General features: G+C 37.7%; 1 protein-coding gene across 1 annotated transcript in view; it reads left to right on the top strand.

Annotated features, from left to right (window-relative positions):
* Positions 1-21,055, top strand: part of LOC132122257 (bone morphogenetic protein receptor type-1A-like) — a 50,381-nt gene extending 29,326 nt beyond the window's left edge. Inside the window, exons 3-13 of the mRNA XM_059532296.1 lie at positions 2,124-2,360; positions 14,388-14,559; positions 15,725-15,827; positions 15,911-16,010; positions 16,648-16,744; positions 17,019-17,154; positions 18,042-18,234; positions 18,494-18,791; positions 18,921-19,096; positions 19,210-19,340; positions 19,635-21,055. Coding sequence (XP_059388279.1) covers positions 2,285-2,360; positions 14,388-14,559; positions 15,725-15,827; positions 15,911-16,010; positions 16,648-16,744; positions 17,019-17,154; positions 18,042-18,234; positions 18,494-18,791; positions 18,921-19,096; positions 19,210-19,340; positions 19,635-19,760 — 1,608 coding nt within the window. The 5' untranslated portion in view covers positions 2,124-2,284 and the 3' untranslated portion in view covers positions 19,761-21,055. The remainder of the gene's footprint in view (positions 1-2,123; positions 2,361-14,387; positions 14,560-15,724; positions 15,828-15,910; positions 16,011-16,647; positions 16,745-17,018; positions 17,155-18,041; positions 18,235-18,493; positions 18,792-18,920; positions 19,097-19,209; positions 19,341-19,634) is intronic.
* Positions 21,056-21,457: the final 402 nt, after the last annotated feature.

Genomic DNA, 21,457 nt, shown 5'->3' with positions numbered 1-21,457 from the left:
TCGAAGCCTCTTTTAATTTATTTTAAATCTCACGTCAGGTTCTTTCGCAATTATTTTTTTAATGTGACAACGCGTTTACGTCACCCACAAAGCGGAAGGAGACATAAGCACTGCGTCTGAATTCGCATACTGCAAGGAGTAAGCAGTGTTTTGATTTGAGGGCGCGGGCAAATGTAAAGAGAACGTCGTGGCGTGTTTCCATTGCAAGATAGAGCTGGCATACCACAACTAGGGTCCTATGATTTCCGCGATGCACAAAACGCGGAGGGAATGACGGAATCCAGTCATACAAACGGAATTTACAGTTTAATGCGGAATGACACGGAATTTGCCAAATTTTGAATGAATTAATCAAAAATAGGTCATTGCACTTACATCAAATCATGATATGGACTAATATCTGTAAATATTAAGCCGGAACAGTCTATTTAAATATGAATCCTGCATGTTCTGCGTGTTTGTGTTAATGAATGGCGCAGAAGCGCGTCTCCGTTTATTCACACACACACTGAAGCCCGCGTGACGCATGCGGTGATTTCAGCATCTGCTGTCACTAAAGACGTGAACGCATGAACAACATCTCCAGAACTGCTCTGAGAGTCACTTCATGAGCATTTCACCGTTTGATTTGAGGAAAACTAGCGTCACATCACATACACAGAACTGTAAAGGTACGTCAACCCGTCAAAATAAAAGTCCGGTTAAAGACTATTGTTCAGCTTAATGTACATAGCCTACTACAAAAAAATAAATAACATTTTAAAAAAAACTTTTTAAGGTTTAATCACACATTTCTTCCATGGTTTATTTTAAATAGTAAATCCCCTTTGTTTGCCAAAAAGTTAAGTTAATTTTCATAATTTCATAATTAAAAGATAAATTAAATTATTGTTTTATGTGTTTAATGTTTAATGTGCATCTCAGAAAATGCTTTATTTAAAACCCCAACTAAATGGCACTTAAATGCACTTAATTCATCTGTCAACTTTATTGTCATTGTTCACAGTACAAGTACAGACAGAGAAACAATGGGTAATAATTAAATGTTTATTTTTGATGCATGCATTCTATGCATTTAAAAAGTAAAAATATTTTTTTTCTAAAAAAGGAAACTTAGTTGTTCATTTTAAGAGACCCAGGAGTCTTATTTTCTCTTGCATAATTAACATTGCACTTTAATTAAGCAAAAACACATTTTATCCGATTAATCGATGGAATTTTTGGTAAAATACTCGATTACTAAAATATTCGATAGCTACAGCCCTAATCATAATAATAATAAAAACATCATTGTACTGTCTGTGAAAGTTGCACACTAGTTTATTTTCTTTACCAGGGATGGGATAAGTTGTTGAAACCTGTTGCAGGTCATATCTCTCCATCCCTTGCCCTGAGATCCTGTGTGAAGAATGACTTAGTCTGTCTTAAGGGGTCCCTGCAAGCCAGAGGAGCCCCGCCTTTTGTTTCCCCATTACCCAGGAGTCAGGGAAGTGTGAAAAGTAGGGCGCAGGTCGGGGCTCTTTGTCCCCCTTGGCCAAATGAAAAGTGACAGACACCGGCCCCCTCTCTGTGCCTGTTAATTCAGGCCCCCAGTCCTGCAGAACCTCTGGGAGCCACTAATTGCATTGAGACAAGAAGGACCTACGAGAGAGCAGACAAATTATGTTATTAACGCTGGACAGAACCCAACAACAGCCATTTTGAATGGGACACTACTTAAAGGGGTAGTTCATCCCCCAAAAATAAAAACTCTGCCATCAAGTCCTTAGAAACTTGTGTGACTTTCATTCTTCTGCAGAACAGGAAAAAATATATTTCAGTAACCATATGGTTTTGGTGACCATTGAGCTCCGTTGTATGAAGGGGAAAAAAAGTTTTGGAACAACATGATTTTTGGGTAGAATATCCCTTTAACCAGCCTTCCAGTCTCGAGAGCCGCCATCTCACAGCTCTGGTCTGTTACGGGGTCAGGGGTCAAGTCACAGCATGAAGATGGAAGTGCAAAGGAATTTGAATACCACTCCAGTTTTCTCTGTCAAGCTTGCTTTCTGGCTCTCAGGAAGGAAACATGTTACAATGATGGTTCTGAAACATTAATGAGTGTTCCTCTCTCTTCATTACAGGGTCTTTAACAAGAGGAGGCTGTAAAGAGGCCTTGAAGTTGTCTTCACGCTCACATACTCTTCCTCAGTCTACTCACCTTCATAGCTTATTGGCCGCTTTGTTTATCTCAAAAGAGTACGGCAAAACCAAGTCAGCTAAATAGTTTCGGATCTCAGCCAACATGATGAAAAGCACTTCCATGGTCATCGTCATTGGCGTTTTGGGAGCTAACTTCCTTCTCTCATCGTCGGCTGAAGGTAAGTTAGTTTCATTCTAGTAAAGTGTCTACACTTGACCATTGCTTCCTTCTCAGCGGACCAAGCAGACGCTTGGCAGTAGCCACAAAATGTCTGTTTTGAATCACAAACCCCTATAGCAAACAAAAATGTGTTTTTTGTTTGGTTTTGTTTGAGTGAGGGAAGAAGGCGAAAACTGGAGATGACTGGAAGGGTCATCTGTTTTGTTTCATCTGGATGCACAATAGAAATGCAGCAGCAATTTATAATACAAAGCAGACTTGAGGCAGCAGAATTGATTTAGCCGTATTTGGATGATCCCCAGTGTTTGCAGAAGCCTGTTTTAATGGATGGTGGCCTTTAAAAACATAGCACGGTAATGGCCTCGCTTTTTATTCTCATCAGGCCTTGAAATGCGCTCAGAATCTGTCTCTTCACATTTGCAATGCATTAGCAAACAAACACTATCTGCCAGGATATTCATCTGAATTTAATTTCATTATTTAATTTTATTGATTTGATGCCCTTCTGATCTTCTCTCATATGGGTCGGCAGTAATTGAGACTTTGCCTCCATTTCAGGTAAATGCAAACATGAGGAATTGCACACTTTTGTTTCTCTCAAATGACTCACTACATATGATGCATCCATCTGCATTAGAGACTGTTTTGCTGCATTCACGTCTCGTCTTTAGGTATTCATTCACTCAGCAGTGATTGTCTTTGGGGAATACATGTCTTAGGACTGAGGTGTGAAGAGGCCGTTTAGGTCACATTTGGCTATGTGGTGAAACAATGGTTTGGTTGATTGGTTTGAAATGGTGTTCATATGTTAAGGAGAGGAATAAGGGAAGAGTGTGTCAGTGGGCAAGATTGTAGATGTGTGTATTTCAGGTAAATGCTGTTTTACAGTTTAACACTAGTATTTTAATGAAGGCATGGTTAGTTGGTTGTTAACATTGATAAAGCACAGAAAACTCACTATTGTCTATTTCTCACATTAGTTGATGTTAGGTGGAGGAAATATGTAAAATGCATTTAGAAATGATAAATTTAGGTGATTTAAATTAGTTAAAGGCACAATACCGTTAAAAGAATCTGGGGTCAGTAAGATGATTTGAAAAAAGCCTCTTAAGCTCACCAAGGATGCATTTATTTGATAAAAAACAGTAAAATTAATAATATGAAATAAAATAACAGTTATTTATATATATATATATATATATATATATATATATATATATATATATATATATATATATAAGAAGTAATTCATTCTTGTGAATAAATCTGAATATAACTGAATTTTCTTCAGTCTTCAGTGTTACAAGATGCTTCAAATTTGGTGCTCGCGAAGCATTTCTTATTACTAATGTTGAAAATAGTTGTGCTGCTTAATATTTATATGACTCTTTGATGAATATAACGTTAAAAGAATATTAATATGATCGAATAAATAAAATATTTTAAATAGTTTTATTTGAAACATACATGTTCTGACATTTGAAACATCTTTACTGTAACTTTTGATCAATTTGATGCATACTTTCAGAAATATAGTATCAATTTCTTTCAAAAAAAAATAAATTATGAATGTTGCTGTATCACTTCCAGGTTAATCAGAGTTTCACGGAATGTCATTTTTAAATTAAATTTTAAAAAAAAATTAATTTAGCAGATGCTTTTATCTAAAGCGACTTACAGTGCATTCAGGCTATCAATTTTTACCTATCATGTGTTCCCGGGAATCGAACCCCCAACCTTGCACTTGGTAGTGCAATGCTCTACCAATTGAGCTACAGGAACACTATATTAACATCATTTTGTTTTTCACACTGTGTAACAGCATCTCATGCTTATCGATAGCTGAAAGCGTAACCAAAAATATTAATATAGCTAAAATTTCTATAAAAACGAAAAACCTGTAGGGAAGGTATAGAACTTTGTCACTTAGGGTGCAGTTCAGTTGAGAACCGTGCTGTGTCCTGTGGAGATTTTTGGGCACAGATTTCATGTGAGCCTAGCTATGAGTCAAAGTATAATATTTAGTTATACAATCAACAAGTTGTCCAAGCTACAAAACATCACTCAGCAGTTTTGCCGTGGTCCACTCGTAAAAACAGTAGATTCATTGTTTACATTTAAAAGCTGCCCACTGATGTCATGAGGTCTTATTATCTGTTTCTGTTTAGTTCTTTGAAGTTTATTTTTCTAAGTGCCTCTCTATTTTAGGCAATGATATCTTGGAGTCATAAATGCTGTCTATTCTTGTCAACAGAGAAGCCATGGGAGAGAGAGTTTTCCTCCCATCAAGAACTAGAGAGACTACGGAGTCTTTTAGAAGAAAAAAAAACAGAAGTTTAAATTAGTATGTCAAAGCTCACAACCCCATTGCCTCCTTTTAGAGTTAAGCTCATAATTTTGTATACAAAAGGAAATGACCAAGGCAAATTAAAATCTCTGGAGTGCAAATGCATTTAAGAGACTTTACTTTCCTCTGTTGTTTGGTATAACAGTTTTTGTTCAGTGCACTGACACAGTTTTAACTTTACAATTGTTTGAGTGTTCACTGTCTGCTTGTTAGCTTAGTTTAGCCTCTTTAAATATATTCTTTCTTCTGCTGTATCCCTCCCTGTAAAGGAACAAAAGAAGAAATGCTTGCTGGCAGTAATTTCTTTTCACTTGTAAAGTCAACCAGAGCCTTTAAAACAAAGGCTAACTACCCTCAGCCATTGCAAAGGTTCCTGTGAAATGATGAGGGAGACTGGAGTGCCAGTGAGAACAGGGTCAGGGTGAGAGCTGAACTGCAGATGAATGCTGTTGAGCGTGTTTTTTTCTTCTCTCTCTTCTATATGGAAGCTGATCTGAGGGCAGGTTGACGTCTGACACCAGAATAATGTCTCCTGCCTGCATATGGCGGCACTTTCCTCTGAGAAATGTCATGTCAATCAACACATTTAACACAGGCTTTCAATCCTGGAGCTAATAAATGAACTTTATGGAATTTTCTGCCTTCAGAGGAGAAGGTGAGGTTGAGCACTTCTAGGTTGAGCCTCATAGGAGCGGAAAACCTGCAGTAAGAGGATTTAGTTACTCGACTGTGTGGAAACCCAAGCAGACTGAAATATAGCAATCAAATTGAGGCATTTTTACTTTTCTAGGTTATATGGTAATATTAAGATCACTGCTTGTTTTGTTTTACATCTTTAGTTTGATATTTTAGCATGAACATATTAAAGCTTCAGTAAATCTCAAAATGAATATACTACATTTTAGCATTTAAAACTTTATTTCTGTTTGGGTGTTTTTTTATTATTATTATTTTATATTTTGTTTATTAGCATCTAATACATTAATGTAATAAATCTTCAAATCTCAAGGCAAATAACCTTATTTTTCAGGCTGTATATTAAATATTTTGTAATTTCTAAATGAACTTGTAGCATTTAAAGCAATTTTAGCTGTAATTTTACATTTTTGCCCAATTGTCGATTGTTGGCCGTAACAATAGCCCTATGAATTCCGCAAAGCAGAAAACGTAAATGGAATCACAACATTCAGTCATAAAAGTGGAATTTACAGTGGAATGTCAAATGTATAAATCAAAAGTAGGTCATTACACTTAAATGAAAATTAGATCTGGACCAGTGTCTGTGAATATTAAGCAGCAAAAAGATTATATGAATCCTGCATATTTTGCATGTCTGTGGGAATAAATGGCACAGACACACGGTTTAGTTTACTACGCACATACTGAAGCGCACATAAAAGTTTGGTTTAACTTGAAGAACTGTTAAACTTCATGTAATAGTACTACTGCTAATAAATTATTAAAACATCTTTTTTTTTAAGAAATGTTCACCAGGAAAATTTATCAGAAAATGTAAATACACAGCACAGTATTTCTGAAAAAAAAACAAAAGAAATATATAATTTTTTATAAAAAATAATTAGATATGCTTTTGATTTTTAAAATTGTATTATACCTTTAAAATAGAATCCAGAAAATTCATGGAAAACACAGAAACTGAATGTAAAAAAAAAATTACTTTAAAATTAAATTTTTGTTAAACTTTTAATAAATTGCTGTTTTATTTTTCAAGTTATGATTTCAATTACTTAGACATTCTTTTTGATTAGAATTGTTTTTTAAATTATTTAACCATTAAACCAGAGTCTAGAAAAATTTTAATTCTACGTAATTTGGGAAAATAACGTAATTTGAAAAAATAAAATAAAATGGAATTTGGGAAAAAAATAAAAGATATCATAAGGGCCCTATATAACATTAATCATTGATCTGTTTATTGATATTCACCAGGTTTTTATATCATTACTTCCCTATTAATAGATTATGATTGATCTTAAAACAATGTTTTAAACAAGTCGCTTGTTGCTTTAGTTATTCTGTCCCTCTTCCCTCATTTCCCATGCTGCACTGCTGTACCACGCTGGGCCGCCCGCCCGGGTCCTACTACAGGAAACGTGTTGAGTCTATAGTCGGTGCTGTGAGTTTCCCTGACAGTTTAACCATTTCCTGTATTGTGCTGGCTGACAGGTACCGGACTAAATATGCCAAATGCATGCTGCTCTCCGGAAATAATCATTACTGTCTGACAATGAAGGCCTGTGTTGGTGTGTGTGGCTGTTTCTTTCCTTGTTTTTGTAGAACACAGGTTCCAAAGCATTTGAATAGAGGATCCGTCGAGCTTCTGTACTCTGACATGCGTTCACTCTAGCAAGCATGTGTTCAGCGGTGTGGCACAGGAGCCTGTTAAAGGCAGTTTGAACTCTCACTTTTACAGCTTGCTGTTGTGTACTTGACTCTAGAGGTGTCTCCGAGCCCATTAGAGCTTTGCTTTCATAAAGGCAGCCAACTTTATTAGTCTGTGTCAGGCAGGCCGTTGTTTTCCATATGTTCCCTTTTTTCCTTCCCCCCTCATTCCATTTTTAACAAGCTAGTCTTCAAATAGTGCTGGATTATTAGATGTTGGGGGATTTTGCCCTGAAATGGAAGCCTGTGTGATAATTATAGTGATCGTTATTAAAGAGATGAAAGTAAATAAATAATAATGGCAGGTTCAGGTTAACTGCCACTTAAGGCTGAAGTCGTTCCTGCCATCCCACAACCTACAGCCTGGCCTTACCACATTGCCAGTTTCTTTTTGTTGTAAATGTGTGCAGATTTTAATGAATAACTGGAGTAAGAATTAAATAATTAAAAGTGTCTAATATTTCAAGGGCAAACCTCCTACATGTCATCCCTCAAGGATACATCATTCACATGTTATTTTGATGGATCTAATGGATACCAGGTGATGTATTTTGGCACAAGGACATCTTAGAGGATTTTGTGTTTTTATTTACCCTCTCCTACGTTTCTGAAGCAGACACGGAGAGACTCATGAGTACCAGCGTCTTGATTATAGGCTTGCGATCCAAACGCCCTCGTAGAGACTTGGCTGGCTCATTGCATCATTTCCTGTTAAGCCTTACTGCAGCACTGAGAGATAATAGCTACAACACAGAGAACACATGGAGATCAACAAAGCGTACTGCTTTTCACTTTGTGATTTCAAAATTTACATGCAGAACAGCTTCTTTGCGGTCTTGCTGTCACTTTTGTTACAGAAGCCAGAAGCAGCTAGCATAGCCTGTTCATGAAGGTGTGAAGACTGTGAAGCACTCATATTCGTTGCTTACCTCTTGACCAGCCTCCTATTAAAGCTTCAATAATGTCTGAGCTACCTACTCTACCCTCTGCTTTAATGGGGTCACACCACAGATGTTTACCCTGGAGATCACAGCTAAAGCTTCAGCTACTGCCTCGTCTCACACTGACAGTGTTCAAGCAACAATATGGCTTGAGATAGTGACCTTAAAAAAAAGAGTATGGACACTTATACCACGTTTAAAAATGTTTTACTGTAGAATATAGCACAATATCAAAACATGGATTTATAGAAATATAGCACAAGCACACTTTTCAGTCAAAACTTTCACAAAAGTCTCATAGATTTCAAAATATATATATGTGGTGTTGAAAATAAAGAAGAAAAGAGTTTTGTGGAGCATGTTTATAGTTAATATGTTGAACTACAACATTGGATATTCTGTTTGACCACAAAAGAAGATATTCCACAAAAGAAAGTCATACAGGTTTGGAATGACAGGAGAGGGAGTAAATTAATTTTAAATAAAGAATTTTACTTGAAGCGTAATTTTCTTTGCTGATGCCAATTGGTTTGATATTTAGATTTTTAATTCAATGACATTCAGACATTTTAAAGTGTGACATAAGTGTCCAAATACATTTTAGGACCAGCTGTTTCCGTCCCCTTTTTTTTAGCACATTTGGAAGTTTTGCATTGCAAAAAAAGGGAGATGGAAGCACATTTAAATTCCTCTATGCTCATCAAAAAAAAGTCATGTGACTTTGCGCGACGGGACAGCATAACTTGACTAACCAGCAAACGTCAGAAGTATTTCTGTATAATTGCCTCCCAGAACTGTCTTATTTGACCACATTTCAAAACAGCAGGCATCCACCTCCGCTCTGAGACACAAGTAATTTATTATATATGATAATTATTCAGTGGCTTCGCCTACTTTTCTTAGTGATATTTAGTGCCAGTTTATCCGGAGGTGATAGTTTTGTTCTCTTTGACTTGTTGAATGGAACATGCTTAATTCGCAAATGTTTACCGCAATATTCAAAGTTTTTTTGCAACTTTGGAATGAAACCTAGCTTGTGAAGAACTACAAGCTTTATCCATCTACAAAATGAGATTGCTGATTGGCTTCAGCTGTTACTTTGATTGGATGTGTAACTGTAGAGCACGGTGTATATTTTCGGGCCGACTGTTTGAAAAATGGAGCTGAAGTGTGTCTTTAAGAGGCTGGCGCTGGAGTCTGAGCCGAGCTGCCTACAGGCTGGGAGAATGTGGTCAGCAGGACTCATTACTGCCTGAGTACTGCCAGACCTCAGACTCCACGGTGACGGTGAGCCAGAATCAAGCACACATGTAGGAGCTCGGCGATGCTCTGTACTGCCGTCTCTCCCAGTAAAGGAAAAACTCAGAGAGGGGGAAGGAGAGCAAATGTATTCAGTGGCTTCGTAATGTCAGTGAATCACTCAGTGCCTCAGAGGTACTTCAGAGATAGCGCAACAAGTCGCATCTGCTCTGATTTAGTAACCCTTCTGGCTCGAAACCTGTTTTATGTGTTTCAGCTCAGATAACATTCCTGAGCCCTGCGGTTGTTTGTGTGCCGCTGTTGTGGTTGCGGGAATTTAGCTGGCGCTTATCTGCGCATTGTAGCTGTTAGGACGTGTAGGGCTCAACACATCATAACAGATTAGCCTGCCTTTTTACAGTCGCTCTTAAAAGCAAGCTGTGTTTCTGACTACACAGTTCACATTCCTTCAAATTGCTGGCCTCTTGCTGAGAGCAGGGCTTTCAGAGTGATACTTTTTGTTCTTTCTTTTTCCTGTCTCTATTCCACCATGTTTATGTTACCGGTTTCCACCTCCATTATCACACTGGGCCCCGTGTGGCAGCAATGGCGCCTGGACTAAACCGTGTGAAGTGATCAAAGATGTTACATCAAATGCTTTCGCGGTGTATTTTGCATTTCCCCTTAATGGAGGAGGCTGTGGGACACCTTTGTGGCTTCAAATGAACATTTATCAAGTGCAAAAACCGATCCGTGACACATAAACAGAAGATTTGTATCGCTGGCTATCGCAGGAGCGTAGGAGATGAATGGACTGACTCATACACTGAGAGACAAAGCATTACATGAAAAGAGAGGAGGGCTTGAGAGTGTTTGATCAGTCGCCAGAGCTCGTGCCACTCGACCCGGTCTTCAACCTCACATTTATACACTATAATCCTGTCTCTTGTGTTCCTAATCTGGTTTTTCACTTTCCCTCCTAATCCCACTTCTCACCATTTCACCTTCAGGCCATTCAACAGAATGTTTCATGACACATTCTTTTGTAAGCGATGTTCCACAAATTGACGTGGTGTTGAGTAACATCTTATCATGTTTGACACATCTGTTCCAGGATCCCCCTCAGTAGAGCTGATTACTACGGAGTATTGTCAAGCACACTTTTATTGTCAAGCACACTTTAATTCTTGGCCATGCATCATGTTTTTCCACTCAGATCATTTCAAGTCCCTGGGTGAATCTCATAAAATGTGCTCAGGTCATATTTCAGCCTACAATCAAAATGCAGGAAATTGCATAGTGCTTCTTCATTGATTGCACTGAATATGAACGTAAATATGGAGAAGTATCTAATTAGAAACAATATATTTTTATGAGATTCTCACTGAATTCTGCTTTAGTGTGATTTTCCTGTAGATGTTTAACAAGCGGTTTGTTTATTCTCTTCCTCTGATATTATTGTTCCATGTCCTCTTCATTCCCCAGGCTTATATCAGCTCTCAGGGTTTAAAGCATCCTGGCTCCATGCTTCAGTTTTATCAGACTGTATATCAGTTTAGTGGTCTCCACCCCAGCTGATATGGCTGGAGGTGTTGCTGTCGTGTAACTTTGCTGATAGCAGGTAAGAACTGCCTACTGGATGGCATTTGACATTTATATTTGTTTGGATTTGCCCTTCTACTGTGGGAAATGAGGCACTGTGATTCAGAGGGACTCTCTCGTCTCCATCTGATATTTCTGTTAATATTCAGAGAGAGGACTGAAGCAGTCTTAAGACGTGGGATGGGTCTGAAGCGCAGCCCTAGTAATGAGATCCTAGGTGTGGAATGTGGTGTTTTACTAAACAGCAGCATGCCTGTTTTAGTGTGGGTTTTTTTTTGACTGGGTTTAGGCCTGCTCAGACCTGCAGGACGAGCAGTAGGGCTTTAAGAGGAACAGGCACATGCAGAGGGGAGGGGGGGGGGGCGTTGGATGCTTGAGCACTTGCCCCTTTTGCCCCTTGGTGCCCAAAGTGCCCTTTTGTCAAAGCAAAATTTCCTCAAATTTTTTTTGTCATAACATACCCTTTTGTGAATGCCTGCCCATGCCCAATCTAAATATTAGTAAAATTTCTGAATAATAATTTAGCCGTCAATAAAATGACCCACATGATGATCTTTCACCTGACGATGATGACCTCATCCGACCGGGACGAATCGTCACACCGCACGCGCATTTTTTAATTGCCAGAGGATATTTTCAACAAGCTGGTAAGAGGGGTTTCATTCTCAGCGAAGTGATTTTGATGTTTATTTACTTATTATTATTTTACAAGAACGATGTGATGTGAGAACATGCAGATATGTTGTTTATATTGCTGTGTGTAGCCTTTAGTGTAGATGTAACGTTAGCGTGCTGTTTGAGGGAGAACGTTTCACAGGCATCGAGGGCAGAGGCGTCATGCCCATTCAAAGTGAGGGAGCACGTGCCCCCTCAGATTTCTGAGTCAAGTGGATTTTAAATGCAGCTTCCAAACCGAGTAATATTTTTTATATATTTTATACAATCACAGCGGTATGATTAGATAGTTCAGTGCACAGTATCAGCTTCTAAATTCAAATCTGCGTTCGCTGGCTGGCGCTGAGCCAGAGACAGACGGGTTCATACAACGATTCATGATAACCAATCAGAAACGATTCTGTTGCGTTTATGAATGCAATGGCCAATCAGAGACGTGCAGAAGAGTCATCACTGAAACGCGGTGTTTTGTTCACTTGCTCGCTAGCTGAATTATTTAGCGAATTCTCTCATCAGAAACAACAAAAAGTGCAGATGTGCATAATGTAAGGTAAAGTGCTTCAGTGATTTTAATGGGAGTTTTTGAGAGTGCCTGAACTCTGGCTAGGCTGAATGAAAATGTTATTTGATAATGTAAATGTTCTTTACTCTCTGTAAAATGAAAGTGTTAAAATAAGTAACTTAAAATATTTGCAATATTGCAAATTCAGTTGTATTAAAAATATTTTATGGCATGCTATGGCACTTAAGTAAAAAGTCGGGGTTTTATGTGTAGTTAATAGATTACACTACTTTTTCATTTATTGATCAAATAACAGTCTATAAAGGTGCAAAACGCGTTTACTTACACATGTTTGAGAATCTAGATATTTCCTGATATATTAAGCATGTTTGGAATTGTTTTGAATAAATAGGAAAAATAGATAAATAAAACATAAGCCTATATCAGTTATACAGTGCTTTCGTAGCATGACTTATAGCTACCCCCCCCCCCCCCCAAATGTGCCCACTCAAAAATCATGACTGCATGATGCCCCTGATCGAGGGGTCTGGTCTTTTTATGTTATTTGACTGAACTATTATTATATTACTGTATTTTTATTATTTTTTAACACGTAGAGTGCCTTAAAAATGATTATCACAACACTGGTAAGGCTTATTCAGATTTTCCCATTCTCTGAATTATCATTATGAAAATAAAAACAATTCAGAAATGAATTAAAATATAATTATATTTTAAATGTGACACAAATATATTTTTTTCTACAATAGCAACAGTGTTTACGACAGCAAGACCACTTTAGCCTGTAAACTCAATAATATCTCTCTGAAAATAAATGTAGAAATATCAATGTCAATATAAAATGAATAATATACCTGACCTCCCATCAAAGTGCAGTGTGAAGGAGATGAATAACACTTGTAGCCTGTCATTTGTTTACATTGCAAAGGTGTTCTATTTTAGACAACAACAACTACAACAGTAATAATAATATTAACAACTATATTCCAGTGTATCAGTTGTTTAATGTTTCGTATCAATATTTAAGGTGGACTTATTAATTAGGTGCAAGAGTAGTAGTGATGGTTAAAATAATCGATTAATGCTGAAATAGTAAATTGAGCCTTGTTCCTAGATGGACAGAGAGTGGAAAGTAATAGACCAGATGAGGAGATGGAGATAGAGGAAGTAAAAGAGGGAAATGTAGAGGCACAAGTGACATAAAGCGAGCAGGTAACAGCAAGCCAGGAGACAGAGGCTGGTGAGAAAGAGGGAAATGTAGAGGCACAAGTGTTTTCTATAGTTTTTACTATAACCGCTGTTCTTAATTATTCTGTAGAACAGAGAAGAAAAAGCCATCAGGTTGGGACAATTTAAGACATTTCAGTTTCTAATACCATAGTTATTATTAGGTGGAAAGAAAATATATTTTTTTACTTTTAAACTTAAAATTTTATTTTCTAATCTGTTTCTTTTTCAAAACTGCATCACAGCATTTGCTGCCATATCAATACATAATCATCCATATTTATATAAGTGAATCAGCAAGTAATGCATCACAATATATTGCTGTATTGATATTTTGAACAGCGCTTTTTAAATTCTTGTTCCAAGAGCCCCTTTTATACTTTGAGCACCTGCCCCTCCAAAGGTCTCTGCACGGCCCTGAAGAGGAAGCACCCACATCAATACTAAACACATGAGTCTTTGTGCCTGGGGCAATATGCACCCTGTCTGTCTGCGACAAATGCTCACGCACGTAGATGGATCAAGTTACAGCACAGAGAAATCTGCATGTCTCTCTTTCTTTGTCCCTGTTTTCAATCCTTATCACCCTCTTTTACTCAGTCTATGGTGATCTGTTTTCCTCACTCCCTCGTATTTATCTAAGATCATTAAATTCCTTGCAGTACAATTTAGCATAGAATGCAATAAGAGGGGTTTTGTCTCCAACTGGTTGTGAATTGTATAGGCTTGAGAGATATATATATTGTGTATATCTTTCTTTCTTTCTTTCTTTCTTTCTTGTTTCAAACCTGTATGACTTTAGCTCATTTCTATGAATCAAGAATAGAGCTTTCAATCTTTAAAAAGAATGTAAAAACATTATAGAAGAATAATAAAAAATAGTGCATAAGCTTCACACATTATATTCCAATTCCTAAGACTGCAATTTATGCGTACGCATATTAATTTTTGGTTTGGATTATAGTTTTAGTTTCACTGCTTCGGTTGATATGAATGTTTGCACATTAAGGATGATTCTCTTTTTTTTGGCGGTCTAAAATCTGGTTTCCTGTATTTCAATTCTTCTAGGTGGGCAAAACCCAGACTACATGCTTCACGGCACTGGGGTCAAGCCCGGATCAGATCCAAAGAGACACCAGTCAGGGGACGGGTCCACCGTGGCCCCAGAGGACGCTGCCCGCTTCCTTAGCTGCTACTGTTCAGGCCACTGCCCTGAAGATGCCACAAACAACACCTGCGAGTGAGTACACTGTGTGCTTTTCCTGCTGTTTAAAACAGACACTGTCAACTTTCCTCACCAAATGCCGCGTTTCCACTGAAATTACCCGGAACGATTGTACCAGGAACTATTTTCCCCCCAGACCTGTTGCTTTCTGTGTTTCCACCGTGGTCTAAAGTATCGTGAAGATAAGGGAAATAGTCTTGTCACATAGGTCTGCACGCATTTCTCAATACAAAGTACGCAAATTTCGGACTTGCATCCTCGGTAGTTCAGACTTTGCGCATTCGACTCTGGAGTGTGATGTCCGCGACAACGCAAATCTGGAATTTCTACAAACAGCAGCTGTACTTGATTACATCAATCAGTTTGCCTTGGCTACTGCAATTTTCCTCACTGTATATTTACAATAAAACGAAATAGGATACAAATACCACTGCCTCCTTTTGTTTTCATTTAAACATAATAATAGCCGCAATAATAATGTACTTAGTTCAGGGAAATGTGTATATATACAGCCATTACAATGAAACAAAATATTATATCAATTGCCGCTTTTTATTTTCATTTTAACATATAGATAAATTGAATACAGACCAAAGATTACCTGTTTGATTTACCCAAAACAAATTATATATTATGTTTAACCACTAAAAAGACATCAGAGCCAGCGGCACACATCAGAAGGTCTAACCGAGGTGAGGCTGCTTTTGGCGGATACATGAGGACCGCGCTCCCGCTGATCGCGTGGAGCTGACCGTCTCCGAAATCGGCGAAACACATTTTTAAATAGGCGCTGTCTTTATAAATAAACCGCAGATTTGAGTTTTAAACAACTACATTCTCACCTGAAATACTTTTTTAAAATTACATTTCATGACATAATAACAGTAATATTTTGAAAATGATCTGAATAAATGGCGGTTGGAATCACAATGCTGCGTGAACTTAACCAGTCAGCATGTTTAGCGCCCTAGTCCTGCCCCCGAAAGTTCAGGAACTTTGAAAAAGTACTACTTCGCCAGGGACTGTCTGAGGGAACTTTATTTAGTTCCTGGTTCCTGTGGTGGAAACACACCGAGTACCAGCCCAAAGTCCCTAGTTCCTGGGTAAAGTTCCAGCGGTGGAAACACTGCTTAAATGTGCACTCTGACTGTGATTAAATAGTGTTTTTGTGTTTACACAGCACAAACGGACAGTGTTTTGCTATCATAGAGGAGGATGAGCACGGCGAGGCTATCCTCACCTCCGGCTGCATGAAGTATGAGGGCTCCCACTTCCAGTGCAAGGTAATACATGAACAGGAGAGTGAAAAATAAATGTTTAAGTGCTGAGACATTATCATTGACTGAATGTGGTTATTGCTGTCCAGGACTCTCCTAATGTTCAGACCAGACGGACCATTGAGTGCTGTTCCACTGATTTCTGTAATAGAGACCTTCAGCCCACACTTCCACCTCCTATTCCAGGAAGTAAGTAGCACATCACTTTAGAACAACCTAAATATAATAAATACTGTGTATGTATTTGCGTATATATATATATATATATATATATATATATATATATATATATATATATATATATATGTCATGACGAGGAAAAAAACATATATTAGTCGCACCGGACTATAAGTCGCATTTATTTAGACCCAAGAACCAAGAGAAAACATTACCGTCTACAGCCGTGAGACTACGGCGCTCTATGCTGCTTAGTGTAGACTACAGGAGCACTGTGCAGCAAAGAGCGCCCTCTGGCGGCTGTAGATGGTAATGTTTTCTGTTAGTTCATTTCTCTTGTTTCATGTCAAATTAATTTTGATAAATAAGTCGCAGGACCAGCCAAACTATGAAAAAAAGTGCGACTTATAGTCCAGAAAATACGGTAATCAGGAATACATTACACAATTTTAAATATTTTTTAATAGTTTTGTTTTTCATTTTTTTGTAATATTTAGTAAGGTTTTTATTCCTGTAATGGCTAAACTGAATTTTCAGCAGCCATTATTTCAGTCTTTAGTCTTCAGTGTCTAATATGCTAATTTGGTGCTCAAGAAACATTTCCTATTATTATCAGTTTTTAAAACTCTGTGATCTCATTGTAATCCAGAGCCTCCATTATGGAACACACACTTGCTGGCCTTTCTGATCTCCGTGACGGTGTGTTGCTTCACTTTGGTGACCATAACTGTGGTGTGTTACTACAGGTGAGACTTTTATTTCATAATGACATGTTATCCAGCTGAAATGAATGAAAGATGCATTTCAGTCTGTTAATCATTGACCAGCACACTGATAACACTGGTAGAGGCACACCTGTTTAAGATAGTCAAGTAAATTTAGCACCTTTTATGTTTGACCTTAATGCATGGATATATACTGTGTCTCTTAGTAATAAGTAACTGATCCCTTTGTGGAAGGCTTCTGTGATGTAACACAATATTGAAGGTGATTATATGCTTTGTGTGGCTGTTTGATCAGGTATAAGCTGCAGACGGGACGGAGACGGTACCAGAGAGATCTGGAGCAGGACGAGGCCTTCATCCCTGCAGGAGAGTCTCTCAAAGATCTCATTAGTCAGTCCAGCACTGGCTCCGGTTCAGGGCTCCCCCTGCTGGTGAGGCACTGTTTCTGAACATGTTTTTATTATAACATGGTCATTGAAAACCAGTAAATATCAGAGAATTGTGGTTTTCATTTTGGAAATTTCTTTAGAAAGTATAAATGTTTGTAGTTTTGCACAGATTCTAAAATATATTTTATTGGACAGAAATTTTGTTTTGTGTTTTTTGTTTTGTTTGTCACGTATTTGTACCAAAACATTTTTATTTCCAGTCATTCAGTTCAGTACGCATATGTACCGAACAAATCCTTCAATTTTTTCAGGAAATTCAGATAATAAATGCTGTTTTGACGCTTCTTAAGAGGCAACATTTTTATTACTGTTACTATTTTATTACTATTTTTATACTTCATTACTTTTTAATGCTAAATATTCATGAATGAACATCTCACCCCTCACGTAATCACTCAATTAGTTAAAAAAAAAACAGTTTACATGTTTGCATACAATTTTTAAATTTGAGTGTTGATTATTATAGTTACAAATAAATAGTAATTGAATTTAAGTTTGGGCTCTGTTGTTAATTTTAAACTTTCAGTAATTTAAAAGGGCTCCCTATAGTTTAGAGGAGAAGCTGATGTAGATTTTTATCCCTAAGAAAATTAATATAATTAAATTTATTTAAATAAAGATTGATTTGTTCAGTAAACCATTGTAAACAAACAAATCAAAAAAAACTTTCATGTTTAGTTTTTTTCCTACTGCTGTACTGAAATCAAACCGAACTGTCAAAACTGAGGTACGTACAGAACCGTCATGTTTGTGTATCATTACACCCCTGTTATCCAGTAATCACAAACTGCTGAAAATGTAACTGTGAAATATTTTGATTTCTGATACTTGGTTGTCCAGTTTTCTAATTGTCCAATGTCGATTCACAGGTCCAGCGCACCATTGCCAAACAAATTCAGATGGTACGTCAAATCGGGAAGGGGCGGTATGGAGAAGTGTGGCTTGGTCGCTGGAGAGGAGAAAAGGTTGCGGTGAAAGTGTTCTTTACCCGTGAAGAGGCTAGTTGGTTCAGAGAGACCGAGATTTACCAAACGGTGCTCATGAGGCACGAAAATATACTCGGTAGGTTCCATCACAAAAAAAAAGCAAAAGACTCTGAGTAGGGACACACATTATGTTGTATATATGCATTTAAAATGATCATTATCTACGTACAGAGTCAAACACATTTTATTTTTTCAAAATATTATAATATTAAGGTACAATGAGACATTTAGCTGAATCATGGTAGTTGTTTTGTAGTTTTGTACCCTGATATATAGCATTTACAGATTTAGTGTTTTATTTACATTAACACTCATTTTTCCCTATCTTGCTCCAGGCTTTATAGCTGCAGATATTAAGGGCACGGGAGCGTTCACTCAGCTTTTCCTCATCACAGACTACCACGAGAATGGTTCTCTCTATGACTATCTGAAATACACCACCCTGGACTCACAGTCTCTGTTGAGGCTGGCCTATTCTGCAGCCTGCGGCCTATGCCACCTCCACACAGAGATCTACGGTACACAGGGCAAACCTGCCATCGCTCACAGAGACCTGAAGAGCAAAAACATCCTCATAAAGAAGAATGGCACCTGTTGCATCGCTGATCTGGGCCTGGCTGTGAAATACAACAGGTGAAGACACTTTTGCAAAACACAGTCAGAAATGCATGCAAACACACCGGCAACATAAAACAAAAACATAATTGAAGCATACTTTATTTTCAGCTAGTATGCAATCATTTGCAACTGCTTTTTTTTTAGTGATACCAATGAGGTGGACGTCCCTCTGAGCACAAGGATGGGCACACGGCGGTACATGGCACCAGAGGTCCTGGATGAGACCCTAAATAAGCACCAATTCCAAGCGTACATAATGGCTGATATTTACAGCTGTGGGCTCATTGTTTGGGAGATGGCCCGCCGATGCGTGACAGGAGGTTAGTTTATGTGTATGTGAGATTAAAATGTGTACACATTTCAAAGCATTTTTATGTCTCTCCTTTCTTAATATGTGATGGGTTTGTTTTAATAATATTAATTTTTTGTGCAGGTATTGTTGAGGAGTATCAGTTGCCATACTGGGACATGGTACCTTCAGAACCGTCCTACGAGGACATGAGGGAAGTGGTGTGTGTTAAAGGCATGCGACCAGTGGTGTCTAATCGCTGGAACAGTGACGAGGTAAGATCTACCACTGCAGTTTAGTTCAACAGCGCTCAGTTAAAATATTTGGAAAAACTCAAAAGACAGAAACAAACAGTGTTGCATGATCCTTCAGAAATCATTCAAATATGCTAATTTGGTGCTCATGAAACATTTCTTAATCCAGAATTCTTATGGGAAGTTGAAACGAACAGCATTTATGTGAGAGAGAATTTTTTAGTAACCTGCAGATCTTAAGTTAAAAGTCATGTAAAAATGTATTGTATGAATACATTTGCCATAAAGTTGAACTTTTTTTTTGTCTCCACACAGTGCTTACGGGCCATGCTAAAGCTCATGTCTGAGTGCTGGGCACACAACCCAGCCTCTCGCCTCACAGCTCTTCGAGTCAAAAAAACACTTGCCAAAATGGTTGAATCACAGGATATCAAAATATGATCAGTTTTCCCTCCAATGGCAGTCTAAGAGGAATCATGGAGATATTTATGCTCATTTTTATGAATTATTGCCTCAGTTCCTAAACAGACCTGTGGGAGTGCTTCTGAGCTGAACATTTGCCTCCTTGTCTGGCTGTGTTTCCTCGCCCTGTTGCAGTAACGCTCTTAGTGTCATGTAGCGCCCTCTGCTGGATAGTATGTGCCATAATGCATCCACGAGGAACTAAGGACATCTGCTCTGCAGTCATCGGTACTCGCATCATCCCCATATCCACCATTTTTCCTTCTTCAGTAATGTATTGGGAGAGATTCGAAGAGCATATGGAGCTTTCTGTGAAAGCTGTGTAATACGATACGTTTGTATGGAGGAGTGGCATGGTTACAGCAGTGATGGAGCCATTTGGGAGAAGGCATGACGACTGACTCCTCTGTTATTGACTGAGTTGAGAGGCGGACATATTTAGGGTGATATTCAGGCTAAACGCCCATCAATATGCTTGGGATATGCTCCAGTGTGGCTAGTGTCACAAAATGACAACTTTGCATTTGGATCATGTGCAGCTGTTGCCACTGATGCATCAATAGTGAACACACCCTGTTTAATTAAAATGACCTATATGTATAAAACAAAAAATGTCATGTTACTACGTCTTGATATTTTAATTAATAGCCTTTTTGATTTATTTTTCTTCAACTGCTTTCCTCTCTGAGAATCTGTCCAAAAAAAATGTTAGCAATGAAGTATTCTAGTTAAAACCTTCCCATTTTCTGAAGACTGGGAAGGTATTCACTGTTAGGAATAGAAAATTCAGGTATAATGACAGGAGTAATGTGACCATTACTCCAGCTCTGGCCTGAGAAACTGAAGTACCACCGGTCAAATATTGCCAACACCGCAACCATATAAGATCTATTCATCTAGAAGATATGGTGACTTTCAATCTCTCAGAATGGCAGATCTGGTCTGGCTTATAGCAGGTGTGTCTGTGCAGATGTATGCCCACTGCTCCTGAATGCCTCATAAACGTTGTTGTATTCTATCCAACAGATTTCAACTCAACCTCACTATATCACATCTGATTCATACGTTTTAGGTTGCTGTTTTCAATGCCTCATTTAAACAGTTTTGCCTTCAATCTAATGTTGTGATGCTTGGGAATCATATGACTCATAAATGTCTAATGTGATAGAATAATGCAAATGCATGTGCTATTTATTCATGTCATGTCATATAGTATAAATTACTCTGTTAAATATTTTTACTTGAAGGACTATTAACACTGTTCTTGCAACTGACATTCTCAATGTTGTTACAGTGCAGCTCAAACTTTCAAATACTAAATTTATGACTTTAAGATGAAATTCTACATTTAATGACTTCCTATGAAAGTGTGGATGTGAATTATCATTATTTGCCATTTCAATAATGTGTAAAACTAGACCCTTTGTATGTAATTTACTGAAAAGTCAGGACAACTTTAGTTCAACTTTCATATACATAAAAATACTTTTTATTTTCAGAAATAAGATTGTGAATGCATATTATTATTATTATTATTTAAGAGCGGAATCTCAAACTTAAATCAAACATAACATGCATTATTAGCACTTGTGGGAAATACAGGTTTAATTTCAAACTAAAGGGTCCTTTGTCTGAAGCAAAGAAAAAGGGTCATTCCTGTCTTCAGGAATGTTATA

The sequence above is a fragment of the Carassius carassius genome, chromosome 40 (assembly GCF_963082965.1).
Source record: "Carassius carassius chromosome 40, fCarCar2.1, whole genome shotgun sequence".
Classification (NCBI taxonomy): Eukaryota; Metazoa; Chordata; class Actinopteri; order Cypriniformes; family Cyprinidae; genus Carassius; species Carassius carassius.
Note: the sequence above shows the minus strand (reverse complement) of the source record. Positions and strands in the feature narration are given on the sequence as shown.